This window comes from Zonotrichia leucophrys, chromosome 7 (assembly GCF_028769735.1).
Source record: "Zonotrichia leucophrys gambelii isolate GWCS_2022_RI chromosome 7, RI_Zleu_2.0, whole genome shotgun sequence".
In the NCBI taxonomy this organism is placed as follows: domain Eukaryota; kingdom Metazoa; phylum Chordata; class Aves; order Passeriformes; family Passerellidae; genus Zonotrichia; species Zonotrichia leucophrys.
Window position 1 is genome coordinate 6,118,384 of NC_088177.1, and position 16,035 is coordinate 6,134,418.

At 39.4% G+C, this 16,035-nt stretch overlaps 1 protein-coding gene across 4 annotated transcripts in view; it reads right to left on the minus strand.

The window, feature by feature from the left end:
- THSD7B (thrombospondin type 1 domain containing 7B) overlaps positions 1-16,035 on the minus strand; it is a 299,951-nt gene that overhangs the window by 90,605 nt on the left and 193,311 nt on the right. For all 4 annotated transcript variants that reach the window (XM_064717910.1, XM_064717908.1, XM_064717909.1 and 1 more), the window contains exons 14-15: positions 5,288-5,482; positions 925-1,188 (exon numbers count right to left, since the gene is read on the minus strand). In XM_064717910.1, coding sequence (XP_064573980.1) covers positions 925-1,188; positions 5,288-5,482 — 459 coding nt within the window. The remainder of the gene's footprint in view (positions 1-924; positions 1,189-5,287; positions 5,483-16,035) is intronic.

The window sequence follows — 16,035 nt, forward strand, 5'->3', positions numbered from 1 at the left end:
GTTAGATTTGATACCAGGAAGAAATTCTTAACTGTGGAGAAGCTCTAACATAGGTTTCTAGAGAAAGCTGTGGCTGAAGCATCCCTGGAAGTGTTCAAGGGCAGGTTGGACCGGGCTTGGAGCAACCTGGGAGAGTGGAAAGGAGCTGAAATGAGATGATATTTAAAGCCACTTCCAACTTAAACCATTCAATGAACTGCATATCATGGAAAATGGGAAAAAACACCCAAATGGAATGACACATCCTGCTCTCCCTGATTTTAATTCTGTTCTCTTTCTGATATAGGCTACTTGATTATACAAGAAATGTAACTGTCCCAGGGACATGAAATATACTCTGTGAATTTATGAAAATAGACTCTGTGAATTTGAGCTTAACATGGGCACATAACGGTGGGAGGAGACCACTGGCTGCTGAAGCCATGTGTGCCTGGCATGAGGGACAGCAGGTGACATCACAGGCATTTTGTAATTAAATATAATTGTCTCTAGAAAATTGTAAATTCCTTCATTGAAAACAACCATGCAAACCTCCAAACTTAGTGAAAGGAAATAAAAATTTCCAAACAAGTAAAAGCAAAAGTAGGAGACATCTTCAAACAAAATGCTGACTGAAATAAATACACCTCCTCCAAAGCTTTTACTTTTATGGGATTTTTAGGGTATTTAGAGTCTCTGGTATTCTGGCACTGTTGCCAACTTCAGCCTTTGTGTGCTTCATTTCCATGGCAGAAATACCAGCAGATCCTTACACTGAGGAAAACTTCATTATTAAAGAGCAATAAGAAGATATTCGAAGAACTGTGTTCCACACCCAGGACAAACTTGTGAGAGCTATTCCAGCAAGCACACACCTCAGATAAGCTCCCCAGTGAGCCACAGAGTGCTATTCACAGGTGTTGTGTGCTGTTCTACGCTCCTTACCCGAAGTGCTACAGAGAGATGGCTCCACCAGTCTGCCGCTCCTGTCGTAGCAGGCGATGGCTCGCAGCCGCACGCCCTGGCCACACTCCCTGGCCGCTCCCTGGGCCGGCATTCCCAGCTGCAGCTCGGCTGGAGCCCCTCTGATAATGCAGTCAGACCAATTCCCATGGGGCTGGGGGGTGAACGCCTCGCAGGGGCACGGCTCCGTCTCAACTTGAGGATAAAGTTCCGTGTTCTGGCATTTGTCGCGCTTTCTGCTTCGCCCTGTTCCGACCACAGGAATCGGCGCGTTAGCTCAACATCTGCTGCTCTTGATAACAACACGTCATATTATTTATACTTGCATGAATTCAACACATTAGAACCAAGACAATCTGAATGTTAATATTCAGGGATGTTTCTGAAGCATCTATTAGCTGCTGTCAGTGCTCTGGCGTGCAAGGACAACGTACTTATCTCCAGGGGCAACCAGAGAACTTGGAAATACTCTTCTGATGGGTAGATGAAGGAGTAAAATATAAAGTCTCACTCTAGAAATGGTCTGCCCAGAAACTGCTTTGTAATTTCATATAATATAATTTTCCCCTAATTATCTGATGGAAATAAATTGATTGTTTTGTCTCTATTTGTTCGCAATCAATGGTTGCCAGGACAACTTCCGGAGGACCCTAAATTAGCTACAACTTCTTTGAGATTTCTTTACAAATTAGTTAAAGATGAGCTGTGCACACAAACCATGCTTTGAAGAAAACAGAAAAAGATAATCCTCAGTAAATTATTAGTGCTGGAAAGCATTTCAATGGTTGTGTTTGCTTTCATGTTTTCCTTTGCTCTGTTCCTTCAACAGGTTTTAAAAGAAAGCTCTTTCAGAAGTTTTAGGAAGCAGCAGCAGCATCCAAATAAACCCGCAGTACAGCTCTCTGCAATTGCACTCTCCATGCCCTTGTCCTGCAGGACTTCAAGGCATGAGAAGGGGTCGGTCCCCAGTACAAGAAGAAATAATGCAAAACAGACAGTTCAAGCTCTCTGCATCCCTACAACTGCTCAAGGGAACAAATGTCTGTACACAGCCTCCAAAGATAAAAATCAATGCTTTTCTTGGCACAGGTGAGCCAGTGTGCCGTGGAACAATCTTGATGCTGGCTGAGCTCAGGAATGTCTTTGCATTTGGCATCTGCACACAAGGGAGAACTCATCTTCAGCAACAAAATGTATCTGTATGCCATCCTCAAAATATTCCTTGGGAATCTTGGATGCACTAAAAACACTTTTGCAGAAGGTTTTTAAAGCTTTGATGCCAGAATAAATGTTTTCTCTTCATTGCACACAAATAAGATACTAAAACCAAAAGGTAAGTTATGTAACTCAACAATCCCCTTTCCAGCCTGGAACCAAGAGCCATTTCAGCACAGACAAGCTGGGTCTCATCAATGCCTGTTTCCATACAAATATGTACCTGCCAAGGAAAGGCCCCTGACTGTAGACCCTTAATGTCACCATCCTTCAAGCCCCAGCTCTTTCAAAATGGTATTTTCAGAGTTCTGGGGAATGTAGAATTTGCCAGCACAAAATGATGCCAAAAAAAAAATCAATCAGCATCTTTATAGCTTGGTAGATAAATCTATGTTTACATTTTAAGAATATATTTATGAGGAAATGCAGGTACAACTCCCCATATTTCAAGGGAAGTCTTTTAAGAGACTTTAACTAGATTGAGAGCTCTCTAATGGCATTTCCAGCCTTCTCTGCTTGAGAAGCCATGAGGAGCAACAAACTCTATGTTCAGTTGTGTGCTCTGCATTGTGTTAGTAAACATGGGAATTTGGGATTTGCCCATGTTTTGCCACCATGACACGAAGCACAACACACTGAGGTAAGGATGTCAATAATCTCATACTTATGTGACTGGTTTTTTTAACAACTTGCCCTGCCATCTGTTTTGTTGGAATCTTCCCCCTAAATGAAGCTGCTATGAAAGCCCTATTTTAAGGGGAAAAGTGACATTAATCCCATACTCTTCCCATAGAAATATTTTTAGAATTAGTGGTAGTGTATTTTTATCATCTTTACAGACTGCTTTAAAGATCACTGCTAAAAATACCATCTCCAAAATTTTTTTAAGACATAAACCCATCAATTAAATAGAATTTCCTTTTTTATTACATTTCTGAATACTAAGAAACATTATATATTAAATATTATCAGGTAGTACATACCGTAAATAAAATTATAGGAAACATTAAAAACACAGAAAGTGCTTTGTATCCACAATGCAGAGAATTAACTGACTGTATTAATTAACTGAAGACTCACCTAAAAATGGTGTTTCCATTATAATGACTTTGAATTTTGATATGTTCTGTAATAAGTCCTTCACTTAAGTAATGACTAGTTTCATATGTAGAGTCAATGATGAATTACAAAGTAAAATGAATTATACTATTAAAAATTGAGTGGAGAGCAAGCAAATATTCAGCAAACAATTAGAAGATTTCCATTAAATGACATTATCAATGAACTCTTATAATGAAGCCAAAGCATTCACTTGAGAATAGACACACGCAGTTGATGAACAAGAGGTACAATTCATGCACACTTGCAGAGAGGTGAAATGCAAATGGATGAAGGTCTCTTAACATCACAAAATACTTTTGAAAATAGCATTTTCCTTAATCTTTGAGTTCCTGCAGATGAGATGTTTTTCAAGACTTTTTTCTACCTCTATTTTTCAAGGAGCATTTATGCAAATACAAGTTGGCACCTGTCTTACTGAGTTCCCCTTTTGAGAGGGGGCCAAACCAAAGCCAGTGTCTGATTTGGGTGTCCCTTGCTGCTCTCTGGAGAATTGTCACATCCCCACCTGGGACATTCACTGCATGTTCACCACTTGCTTTTCAGGACACCTTCACTGGCCACAGGCTGAGACCACGAGCTCCATCCTGGCAGGAAAAATGGAACCAGCAAGGTCGGATGGGGAGACTGGTGGTGCTTGGTCACAAATGCAGTGCAGGTGAGGAGACAAACCAACAGAACCTGGGCATTAGAAATCATTTTTGGCCCACTTACTTGAACAGATCTCCATCTGATGTAGAACAGAGTAAGAAAGGGGATAGGTAAGGCTGTACTGTTTTGTAACTTGCACAATGCTCATAAAGAAAAATCAGATTTAGAACTACCTGTAAGTAATTATTAATTATTTTTTACATATTTTTTGTAAGACCAGGCACCTATTATTTTGCTAGGGATCAAGCATTTCTCCTACTATAAACCTACAGGCACTGGTATATAGAACACTTTAGAATATGCTCTTTGCCAGAAACTACAGAGCACTGTATAATACTGGAGAGTTTTAGTGAAAAAGAAATCTTTATCCTTTAATGAGCCACACTGACAAATGGCAGCTTGAAACCAGTATAAATGTGTACTGTAATTGTTAGTTAGTAAAACATACAGAACATTCCAGCAGTAACAAATGGAGTAAGAAGACAGCCATGCAGCCAAGGACAAGTGAGTCTAGGAGGAAGGAGCAGTGGTGGCCACCACGTTTTGCTGCCCTTCAGGTCCCAGCTTTTATCTCAGCAGATATTCTTACAGCAATTTTAGCACTCTACTCCACAGTCAAAATCTTTGAAGTTACACCCCTATTAAAGGAGCAACTCAAGCCAGGTACATATTAGCTCTCAAACACAAACACAGAAACATGAAAAGATGTGACTGTTGAGAAGAACAATAACAGCAAATTTCTTGTAAACCATGTAAGCACAGTATAATTCTTTTTTACTTAACTATGCACGTGGGGGAAGACAACTCCCAGCAAAACATGCAGTTCCAAACAATTCATATTAAGGAGCTTTAAAGCTTTTCAGTTTGGTCAGCATTCAAATAACATAATAACAAACCTCAACAGCAAGTATGGAAGACTGATCCATCAAATGGTTTGAACTGGTGAGTTTAATGAACACATGTAAAAGATCAAACAAAGCTGCTCTAATGGTACTGGGTTTTCTTTATTCATGGTATTAATTTGCCCTGTTGAACTGGGGCATACCGCTGAGCACAAAACTCCCAGTTTTAAACTTCCTCCAGAAAATCACACTGATTTGTACTCCTGTATATGTATTTTCTGCATGCTTCCCAGATTAATAGGTCAGATAAACTTGCACAAAGCCTGGTCACTGTTTGATTTGGTTTACATCTAAAACCTTTATACCTTTTCTGCACTGCTCTTGTACTGCAATGTGTATAAGGCTGGCAATGATCAGTGCCACATGAAAAAGCAATGAAGGATGTTCTGGATTTTCCCACCACTCCAACACTGCAGAGGCATTATTCCCAATCAGAGAAATATTGAAAAATATTATACCTGTGAGCGAGCGCCTCCTGCTCCTGGCTGTGTCACAGTCAGAGGAGCAGGCTGTGAATTTAGACCAGGGGGTGAAAGTACAGTCATCCTTGCAGGGAATGTGGCACTCCTGGACCAGGGCTGGCATCGCTCCTGCCCACCGCACGCAGTCCCCGACGGCGGCAGCGTCACCCTGCTCCGACAGGCACGTCACAGCTGCAAGCAAGGGCAAAAAAAGACAGAAAGCCTTATGTTCTCACATATATATACTGCATTACACTCTGGGCAGTCAGTCCTGGTGTTCTGTGTGAGATTCTCTCCCCTGGATTAACAGGATAAAGCTGATTTGGTTTTAGGGCATTGTTCGTGTGTCACTCAGCGAGTGAAGCTTCACTAAACCATAAAGACACGTTCTTGTTTGACCAGTGTGTTATCTAAATGATGATATAAACTCAATATTCTCAAGGAGAAGTCATTTTAAAGGTTGTGGGATTTAACCAATGATAGATTGTACAATCAAGCAAGAAAATAGGTAACACTGTGGCCATGAGCCAGAAAACATATTTGGTTGAGGCCAGGATTCACAAGCTGTGATGTGCTTGCTACTCATGGAATTGAAACTGCGGTAAAAAAAAAAAGCACCTAAAAAATATAAAAGAAAGCTTCTTTCTCCAAAACCATCATTTTTTCCATATTTTAGATGAAAGGAGTGACTGAGTAGATGCTACAGCTAAATGCTTCCTTTAGCAAGGTGTAAGTACCAGATCTGGCCCCTCCACATCGAGCTCCCTAAATATTGTGATACCTCTTATACTCTCCCACTTTGTCTGCTGTCCCTTTTTAGAAGTAATAATTAATTTTTCACGGTGGATATTGGTACTGTATAGCCATGATAGAGAACAAAAGTATTTAATGTATGAATCTGAGTCACAGGAAACCTAGGATAAAACTTGCTAAATTCAGTGAATTAATAGTAAGTAATTATAATAAATAAAAATAGCCTGCACATCATGGAGTCTTTCATTTCATTAATAATAATTAATTCTCATAAAACCTCCAAGATTATAGGCTATTTATATCCTCCAGTGTAGGTTAAACAAAGCAAAGGCAGGTCATGACTTGATTAAGGTAATAAACTCAGGGACAGAGTAATGAACTGAATTTGGCCATGAGATTTCAGTCATGTTGGGCTCTCTGATTCTAGGCAAGTCCACACATTGTATCATAAAACTACTAAGGATGAAGTTATTTCATACAGATTTTATTATTTAACTTTAACAACCTGTGATATTATTTTATGACAATTGCTAAATAATTCAGGTTTTTGAGGCTGCATATATTTTCCTTGTTGCCAGCATTTAATGTGAGTAAGAGTGCATGAAAAGAAAGGTAAAAACAACTCTGTTTTCTTCCAGTTAAAGGATTTACTGGGGTGTAACTCTGCAATGAATACACATGATTTTTTGGGTTTTAACTATAGCACTGTATGGGAGAAAGGAATGGGTTAGCAATCACCTGGAAATAAAAAAAACATCTTATTAAAATGTAATTAGATTCTATGGAAAAAATCAGCATTTTGAAGAGCATGCAAAAGGCAAGCAATTGTTAAACGTCTCTTTAGACTCAAGTGACAGCAAATCAGCATATTAATGACCACCTCTAAATTGCTGATCCTTGCCTTTCACTTCCAATGCTGTGACTCTTCCCAGCTCCCAGCTCCAGCTGTGAGCCTGGAGCCCTCCCCTCCTCATTACGGGACAGAGGTCACAGCTCCGCGCAGGGACACGGCGTAATTGCCCCCTTCAGGAAGGTTAAACAGGTGAGAGACTCTGGTGCCCAAGGTCAGTGTAGCCTCATTACCTTCAGCAAGGACACCCCAGGCTTGGCCACACAGCTGTGACCACGTGAGGTGTGGCCAAGGGGACGCAGAGCATCTCCTCAGCATCGCGACGGCGGCTGGCAGGGATATGAACATCGTCCTCCACTGCCAGCTCCACACAGCAGGAATTGTGATTCCAGAGCAAACCACCCCACAGCCATGCTCAGTGGGAGCTGCCAGAAAAGCACAGCTCATTCCTGACACTATTAATGATGTCAGGACAAGTAATAGAAGTTCTAGGTATCGATGTTAAACCAGACACCCCACTGCTGTGATCAGTTATTGTCTAACCACCCCAACTTCTGCACAAACGGCCACAATTTTAAGCATTCAAATAATTCACTAAGTTCACTGAGCCTATTTGGATGCTAAAATAGATCTATATATATAAGGAAATATGAAATCAGGGCAAATATTTGACAGAGATTATGGAGCTTAAAGAAATTATTAACAATGGAAACATGAGAGAGGAAAGTTAAAGTAACAAATAATACAGTGAATTAGATATGTATATGTATAAGCATGGAGACAAGAAGGGGCTGAAAAGAATGTCTAATGTATACTCTGATAAGAGAAATAACCCCTAAAGGAGGGGAGGAGGAGGATCTCCTGTGATTCTTGCTACATGCTTAAAACCTGGCTTAAGGTGAGCTGCATGAATTGTTAAAATAAACAAAATTATAAAGCAAAAGCCCATTAGGGCATTTTAACAGATGGGGAAGGGGCAGGCAGAAAGCAGCAGAGAAAATGGAACCAACTCCAGTGGCTCCATCAGAAACCAATCCCCTCATTTTTGCTTCTTGCAAACTTCCCAGTTTACTTAGCTTTAACTTCTAAGAGAAAAATATTTTCATATACAGGCAATTCTGGAAAGAGAATGAGAGAAATTTGTTTTCAGTGAACCTTCAGGAAAATAAAATTATTTATCCTCAGTGGTTTCAAACTACTGATTGGTTTGGCTCATATGTGGTTTGTGCTGCATAAAAAATATTTCCCCTTAATCCTCAGTTCTGTCACAATGGTTTTAAATAAACTCATACCGCAAAGCTATTTCTGTTATGTCAACATTTCTTTTGTTTTTTCAAGTGGGATACCCCCAGAGAGCAAATGCAGTCCATTTGCAGCCCTATGCACTGAAAAAAAAATCACAGTAACAAATCCCTCCTAGGCATAATGTGTGATTTCTGCCATCTCTAAAGCATTTAAAATGGACACAAACATATGACAAAAACTGCTAATAATCGGACGCTACCAGATAAAGGCCTTCAAATTAAAATATTCATTCCCACCAAGAGAGGAAATGCAGGACTTCCTCTTGAACTCCTACTATTCTTTTTTATTACCACCATCAACCCCACCAAACTGGAATTAAACACTTGGGGCCAAACTATGGCATGGCATTTTAATGCAATTCCACTGACCTAAAAAGAACGGCTGTCACAAAAAAAAAAATAAAAACCAAAACACTTTTTCTTGTAATGATAACCATGAGTTCATGAATTAAAATGAAAGGCAGCCAGGTTTAAGAGGCTGAAAGAAAATAACTTTTATTCAGGGAAGGGCTGGAATTGTTTAGCAGACTGTGTGGATGCGCCTATGAATGTGCCAACACAACAAAGCAATAAATATGAGCAATGAAAGCAGCTGCATACTTTGCTTCAAGGCTTAAGTCAAGTGTTAAATGTAGAGCTTGGGGAGCAAATTTCCCTTTCTGCTGCTACAGAGCCCTGCCAGGAGACTGAGCAAGGACTGCTAAGGGGATATGCAGTGTGACAGTCTCTGTCTTCTGGCTTTGCATTCCCACCCACAAGAGTGTGTCTGCGTGCCAGCATCTCGGCATATGGCACACACAAGCATATGGGAGCTACATTCTGTAACTACATTTCTCCTAAATTGAAAGTAAATAACAGACACTTCTCCTATAAACTTTTAGATGGTGAAATCAAATGTTTGCACACTGTCAGATTGCAGAGGCACTGAAGGCATCCTTGGATGATGTTACAGCATCACCAAAGCAGGGTGTCAGCATCAAACTGAGGGGACTCAGGTGCTCTCAGGTGTTCATGCCTGGCATAAGAGCATTGAAGATGATCCTAAAAAAAGGAATTGTATTGAGAATGAAAGAGTACAGGCACAGCACTGCCTCCAATAAGGAAACATAACATAAATTTAATTCCTCTTAAGTAAAAATCCAATTACAGACAGCCTCTGTAATCATGTTCATTTACCTAAGTTACAATCAATTCTCCTTTAAAAATGCATTCCAACAGATTCCAAAGAGTAAAAAGCTAAAGACTGAGAGTATCAACTATGAACCAGTAAAATTATATTGTACCATGGCCCTTTCAATTTGAGAAAAGTAAATTAGTGTTTTCAAAACTCTGGAATTAAATGTCATTAGAACATCTGAAAACCATGACTGATAATTCCAAAAAAGTACACTAAGGCCAAACATTAAAACTAAAGCTATGCAGTAGGGCAAATGAAATGACTGGAATTAGTACAGGAACAATAGGATGAGCTATAAGGCTAGACAAGAGCTTTAATGCAGGGAGGTGTAGGCAAAATAAGGTCATAATCTTCCCTGTCTTCAAACTCTAAGAATTGTTGAAAAATCAAAGCCAGCATGTAAAGTCAAAGCAATTATTTTAATATAGCTCTTTACCCTCTTGTTCAGAAAAACCCTCATTTCTGTTGCATAATTATTCTTAGTGTCCCTCAATGTAATGAGATAACAGATCATTGCTTACACACATCACTACTGGTAAGTGAAAAAGAAGTTAAGGGATAATGTATTAGAAAACTAAGGAATAAAATACCATAAGGGCCTAGGCATGCTTACTATAAGTATAGTCCCATAACTCGTGATGACCTCATTTATTTTCTATACTGATGCTCCTTCATACTTACAACAAGTTTCTTCAGAATCCCAGGTGGAACATTTACACTATTGGTATGTTAATGCAACCCCTAATTATAGCAGGCCAGAATCAGACAGAATAGAAGACATAAGATAAGGCTCAGCTGAGACACAGGCTGAAGTTTAAAGTCCTGATTCTATAAGAAAATAAACATACACTTAACTCCATCCCTGTGGCAGCCCCTTTGGATGGCAGCACTCCCTGCCATGAAGTGTGTCCAAAGTCTGGACTTGCAGAACACTCCATAAGATAACCACTAAAAGCAAGTCTGAGGAAAAGAACAAATGATGCCAGCAAGGACATCACAGACACAAATCTCGTACAAATAACTGAGGAAGAGCTGGGACAACTAGTTATTCAGCAGGAAAACTGTCTCTGAGGTCACCAGCTTCCCATTCTGTAATTATTAATGATATTGACAGAAGTGCTAAAGGGCTGACAAATTCCACCATGCAAACAAAGCACTGAATAAACACAGATCCCAACCAACAGGCTCTATAAACAAACAAGGGGAGCCCGAGATGAGCTTGGGATGCAATAAAGATGGTAAATACCAACTGAAAGATAAAGGAAAGCAACTGAAATGATTTGCATGAAAAGGGGTCAGGGAAGAAATGGGCAGAAAAGTCGGGTGCAGAGCATCAGCATGGAGAAGAGATTGTAATGGGAAAGGGGAGAAGCTTGGGATAGAATTAAGAAAGGAGGGACAAACACAGTGAAAAACTGTAAACATCATGCAAAACTGTGAACATCCTTCTCAAGCTAAAGGTCCATGTTGTGGCTGCTCTTTAGGCTGGTTTCTCTCTGCAGCCTTTCCACAGTAACACGTGCATGGGGTGAATGGAGGCACAGAAGCCCCAGAAGGAGTTCCAGCTGCAGCTGAGGGCCAGCATGGTGGGAGGGCACCTCCAGCACCATTTAATGCCTTCAATTGGATTCACCTCTGTTCCATCTAAAATAACTCCGCAGAGTGCAATTTTAATTTGACACTCATGGAGTGGGTGATCGATTATTTGGTTCGGAATACAGGATCTGAACTGCTGTAAGGGCTGAGCTGCACATGTCAATTTTGCCAAGCTGTGTGACTTGAGGTTTTATTTTTCCTCATCTGTGAACCACAACTGCCCACTGTTTGAGGAGGAGATGGAGAGAAGTGCATTGCTGTAAAGCCCATTCCTCCTCCCACCCATACACTGAATGCAGAACACAGGATTGATAAATTAATGCTGAGCACTATTTTTATACAAGTGTTTTCATATTCTAAGTGGTTCAGACTCTGCCTGGCCAGGAAGGCAAAATAATATGAGTTTTTAATGTTTCAAATTTACTTTGTCCAGAGAATAGCTGCAATCTGAGTGCTTCTACATTATGCAATCAGTCTAAAGAATCTTTCACAATTTTTCCCTTTCCCCCCAAACATTATTGTAGGTTTTGAATTGCTTTTATTTTCATTTTCTATTAAAAAGAAAATCAATGGAAGTGCATTAGATGATAAATGATAGAAATTATGCTCCTTTCAGAGAACATAAAATACAAAAACATGTTAATTTTTTTCCTCTTTCTGTGGCCCACAATTACCAAAATTACTCGAGTTCAATTTCTTTGTAGCGCCTATCATCAAGTTATATTTAAGATGAATTATTTATTGCACAACTTGAAAATAAGACTAAGCCATCCTGCTATAAATACATGCATTGAGATGACAGTAAATACAGAGAATCAAATATGCCAAATAACACGAGAGAGAGAGAAAATGGAAAACAAACACAACATTACAGTATTTCTAGTAACTCAAGTTGGAAAATTACTCAGCTGATTAAGGAAGCACTGACTTCCTCTGCAGTGAAGCACAGATACTAAATCCAGAACAACACTAATACACCCAACATATTCACAACTGCTCCAACATTAGATTTAAAACATGATGGTCCAAGGTAACACCTCAAGACTTGAGTCCACCTTTCCTCCTCAACTCCCCATTCCCCAGCTCCGGCTCTTCCCATTTTGGTATTCCAAACTCACACTGCTCTTGCCCCCTTGCTCAGGACCAGCAGCTAAAGCTACTGGGACATACACAGGCCCTTCAACACCTTTTCAACTCATCCTAATCTACATTCACTTCATACAAAGTGCTCTCAAAGTTTTCTGAAATACCACTGGATCTTATAAATATGGTCCTGCATAAAACTTTCCACTCTAACTATCACTTTTCTACCATAAAATAATAGATAAGAATACTAAATGCATTGAGGTCTGAAGTCTGGCTACTCATCTCCAGTCTAAAACTGATAATGCACCTGAAATTACTTTGACTGAAACTAATAAAAACGCATACTCAAATAATTCATGTTATCTAAATTAAGTATCATTCAGCTATCATACAATATTGTCCACCTCATGAGAGAAAAATAAAGATACTGGACTTGAGATTCAAGGGTCAGCACAGTGAAAGTACAGTAAAGACACTGTATTTACATTAAAGGTAACAGAGGCAGCGAGAATATGAAAGAGAATGTGAAAAATTTCCCTCCTACAGCCTTGAAAAATGAAATGCTTGAGAGTTTTCAAGAGATTTACCCAGTGGGAAAACTAAATACGCAGATTGGAATCCCAGGAAGAGCAGAGTCACACTCTGATGTGTGGGAGTTCCATGCATATGTACATAATATGTAAATTATCCATCCAGAATGGCTTTTCCTACTTTTTCCCCAACATTCCTACTGCACAGCAGGGGAAAAGTGTTTTTGGAAACCCTATGTCAGGGAATCCATTTTTCATCAGGAAAAAAAAATAAACAAAAAAACAAAAGAAAGAAGACTAACAAAACCAAAAAAGACACCCAAATCCCCCAGGAGAGACAAATAGTCCAAGAAAGCTGTATTTCTAAACTGGGTATACAAAAGACCTTAATTTCCATAAGCATTAGGAGTGGTATTTCCCCCAGCTCTTGCTAAATGAACTTCATGTGTGAATGAAGCAGATCCAACAGCTTTGCCTCTTAAAAATAATAAAAATAACAAAAATAATTACACCCATCTTCCTTCAAGTTTGCTGTTCAGACCATTCTCACTGCCAGTACATTCCCTTTTACTTCTCTTTTGAAGCTAACAGATCTAAAGGGACTATCTGTTTTTTCCTTCTCATCTCTTAAAAACAAGGCAGAAGATCAGAGAAGATGCAAAGGGAGATATCTTACAGGACTTTGAGGTTTTCATGCAATGATCTTCTCTTCTTTCTTATGGGCAGAAAAAATAGAAACATTTCTTATTTGGCTGCTGCTACTCATCTTAAATTTTCACTAACTTGTTATAATTGGGGGGGGGCTATAAAGCAGATTGCATTATTGCTGAAACAATGGGAAAACTCACAATTATTTCAACAGGAAAACAACAGATCCTATTATATTTTCTTTTTAATGGTTCTTCTATGAATAAAACATTTGTTTGCAAGCATTTGTTTCTAAAGAAATTACACAATCCAAACACTGATTACAATAGGATTAGTCATGTATAGCAAACACAACATTTGGACACAAAGTTCTCTATCATGATTCCTTTACCATTGGTACAGATAATAGAATTGATGGCTTACTTAACTGAAAAAAGCAATCAAATGCAAAAAAAAAAAAAATTAATACAATAGAACATAAATTGCATCAGACCTAGAAATAGTTTCCACCCTGCTGAAAGATTATTAGGATTAGTAATCTTCATTCCAGGCATCCCCAGCCTGGGACACTGCACTATGCTGCATTTTCTTTTATTACAGTCTTTCCAGTACAAATCATTTTAATCTTGGCTATAATAAATCACCAGTTAGACTCTCAGCTTATACCCTCTTTTCACCTGTGAAGTTTTGTTCATCTTTGTTGAGCTCAGAGCAGTTTCCCCCATAAAATTGCTCTCTGTGTGAATCTTTCCTGATGCAGAAGGTTTCTGCCAACTGTCATTACAAGATCAGAGGTTCAAATTGAGGAGCACTTAAAGCAGGGGAAGGTCATCTTTGGAAATTAAATTGGAATAAAATTTTGTAGAAGTGGAGGTGGCTATTCACACTGCGCCACTGCAACAACAGCAGACCCACATTTACCTCACATGCTCATTTGAGAGTGGCTGGGCCACAAGGATTTATCATCAGCTTCCACCTCCAGTGAGAGCACAAATTCCCCTCCCAGCCCTGTCCACACACACAGCAGCAGCAGCAGCAGGGGCTGTGCTCCCCTCTGGAGAGGCAGGACCAGCCAGGGAGGGCATCCCTGAGGAGCTCACCCAGACCTGAGGCTGCCTCAGTGACACGAATCCCAGAGGAACATCTGACCCTTCCTTCCTGAAGAGGGAACAAATTCTATCTCCAGTCATGCCCAGCACTACCATGACCCTTAAAAACAAGGGAACATAACCAGAGTGACTTCCAAAATTTCCCAAAGAGGTAATTATTTCTTCCATTTTAGTATAAGTTATTTAGGAAACAAAATTCAATACAAAACCAGCTGAATACTTTGAAAATTCATCACGATTCACATCACATTTCCTTTTCAGAAGCAAGAACTGATATTTGGAATTTTAACTGTGTATTTCAAAGAAACAGTAAATAGCAGCTTTTTAATTCATCAGAAGCCCAGAGGAAAGGGAACTTTCCATACAAATGTGCTGTACTTGGGAGAACAACTCTTGCTGTTGCTATAATGAAAGCATAAATACAGCATAGCAGGAATTCATAGTAATTTGTTTCTATGAGCAAGTTTGACATGGCACAGGCAAATAAATTCAGATTGTACAGCTACACAGAAGTGAGACATTCTCTGAGCTACTGCACTGGCATTTTGCCTTTCCTCCATCATTCATTGCATCAGACCTTTGTCTCAATTTCTCTCTAAACCTTTGTCTTGTCCTGTCAGAAGGCCCACGCTCCAGGGTTATATCTTATCAGTTAATTAACTTTTAGAATGGAAACGCAGCAAAAATGACTATATAAACTTTTGCTCATATATATCAAAGCCAGTGTCAACCAGTGTGGTTCCTGTGTACCTAATCCAGGAGACTTATAATAAAATCTCATCTTCCATTTACAGCCTGAGGCAATAGTAGGTCTCGCAGAGAGAAATGTGAAGTGATGAGGTTTAGTAGAGCAATAACGTTGCTCAACAGTTTAAATATTGGTCTAGCTACTGAACTTTATGCCAGGAGGTTCTGGCATTACATTATTAAATGCCAATATTTCATCCATGGTCCTCACCTACTCAGAATAATGCATAATTCATTTCAGAAAAAAAAATCTTGCCATTTAAGACATTTTTTTCTTCCCCCACCACCTCCCCATAAAAACCCCTTGACTGTAACACTACTTTTCAACTGATCAAGGCAGCACTAATGGGGAAGTATGGAGATTGTATGTGTGTATATAATATACAGGCTCTTCACTGCAAATTAATGAACAATTTAGCAACAACATACTAGAAGCAATGAAAACCACTGCCTTCTTTCAGGCCTATAAGGTTGGTGCCAACAAGGAATAAGAGAGAAATAGATTAAGCTGGAAAGTTTGGATCAACAAATAAAGAAGAGGAAGATCCTTGGAGGCAGATTTGATTTCTATTTTACTGACTCTTCAGCTCACATCAGCAGATCTCACTGCTGTGTACTAAAAAAAAGGGGGTAAGAATGAATTGAATGAGAGCCAGTTTTTGAAAATAATTTTGCCTACAGTTCAAAATTTCAGTGAAAAAACCCAGCAGTGGAAAGGATGAAACATAGAAAAATAATAAAGAATCTGAATGGGAACAGGAGCCTGACAGGCTGGGAGCATCCAGCAGTCCCTTTGCTCAACTCCAAGCACACCTCTTCCATCCAAAGAGGATCACACCCTCAAGCTCCTGATTCCTGTCCTTCCAGAAAAGTTGAGTGATCTGCCATCAAGATATATAGGTACACATCTTATAATTTACTGCCATTCTTGATTTTTTTAAATTT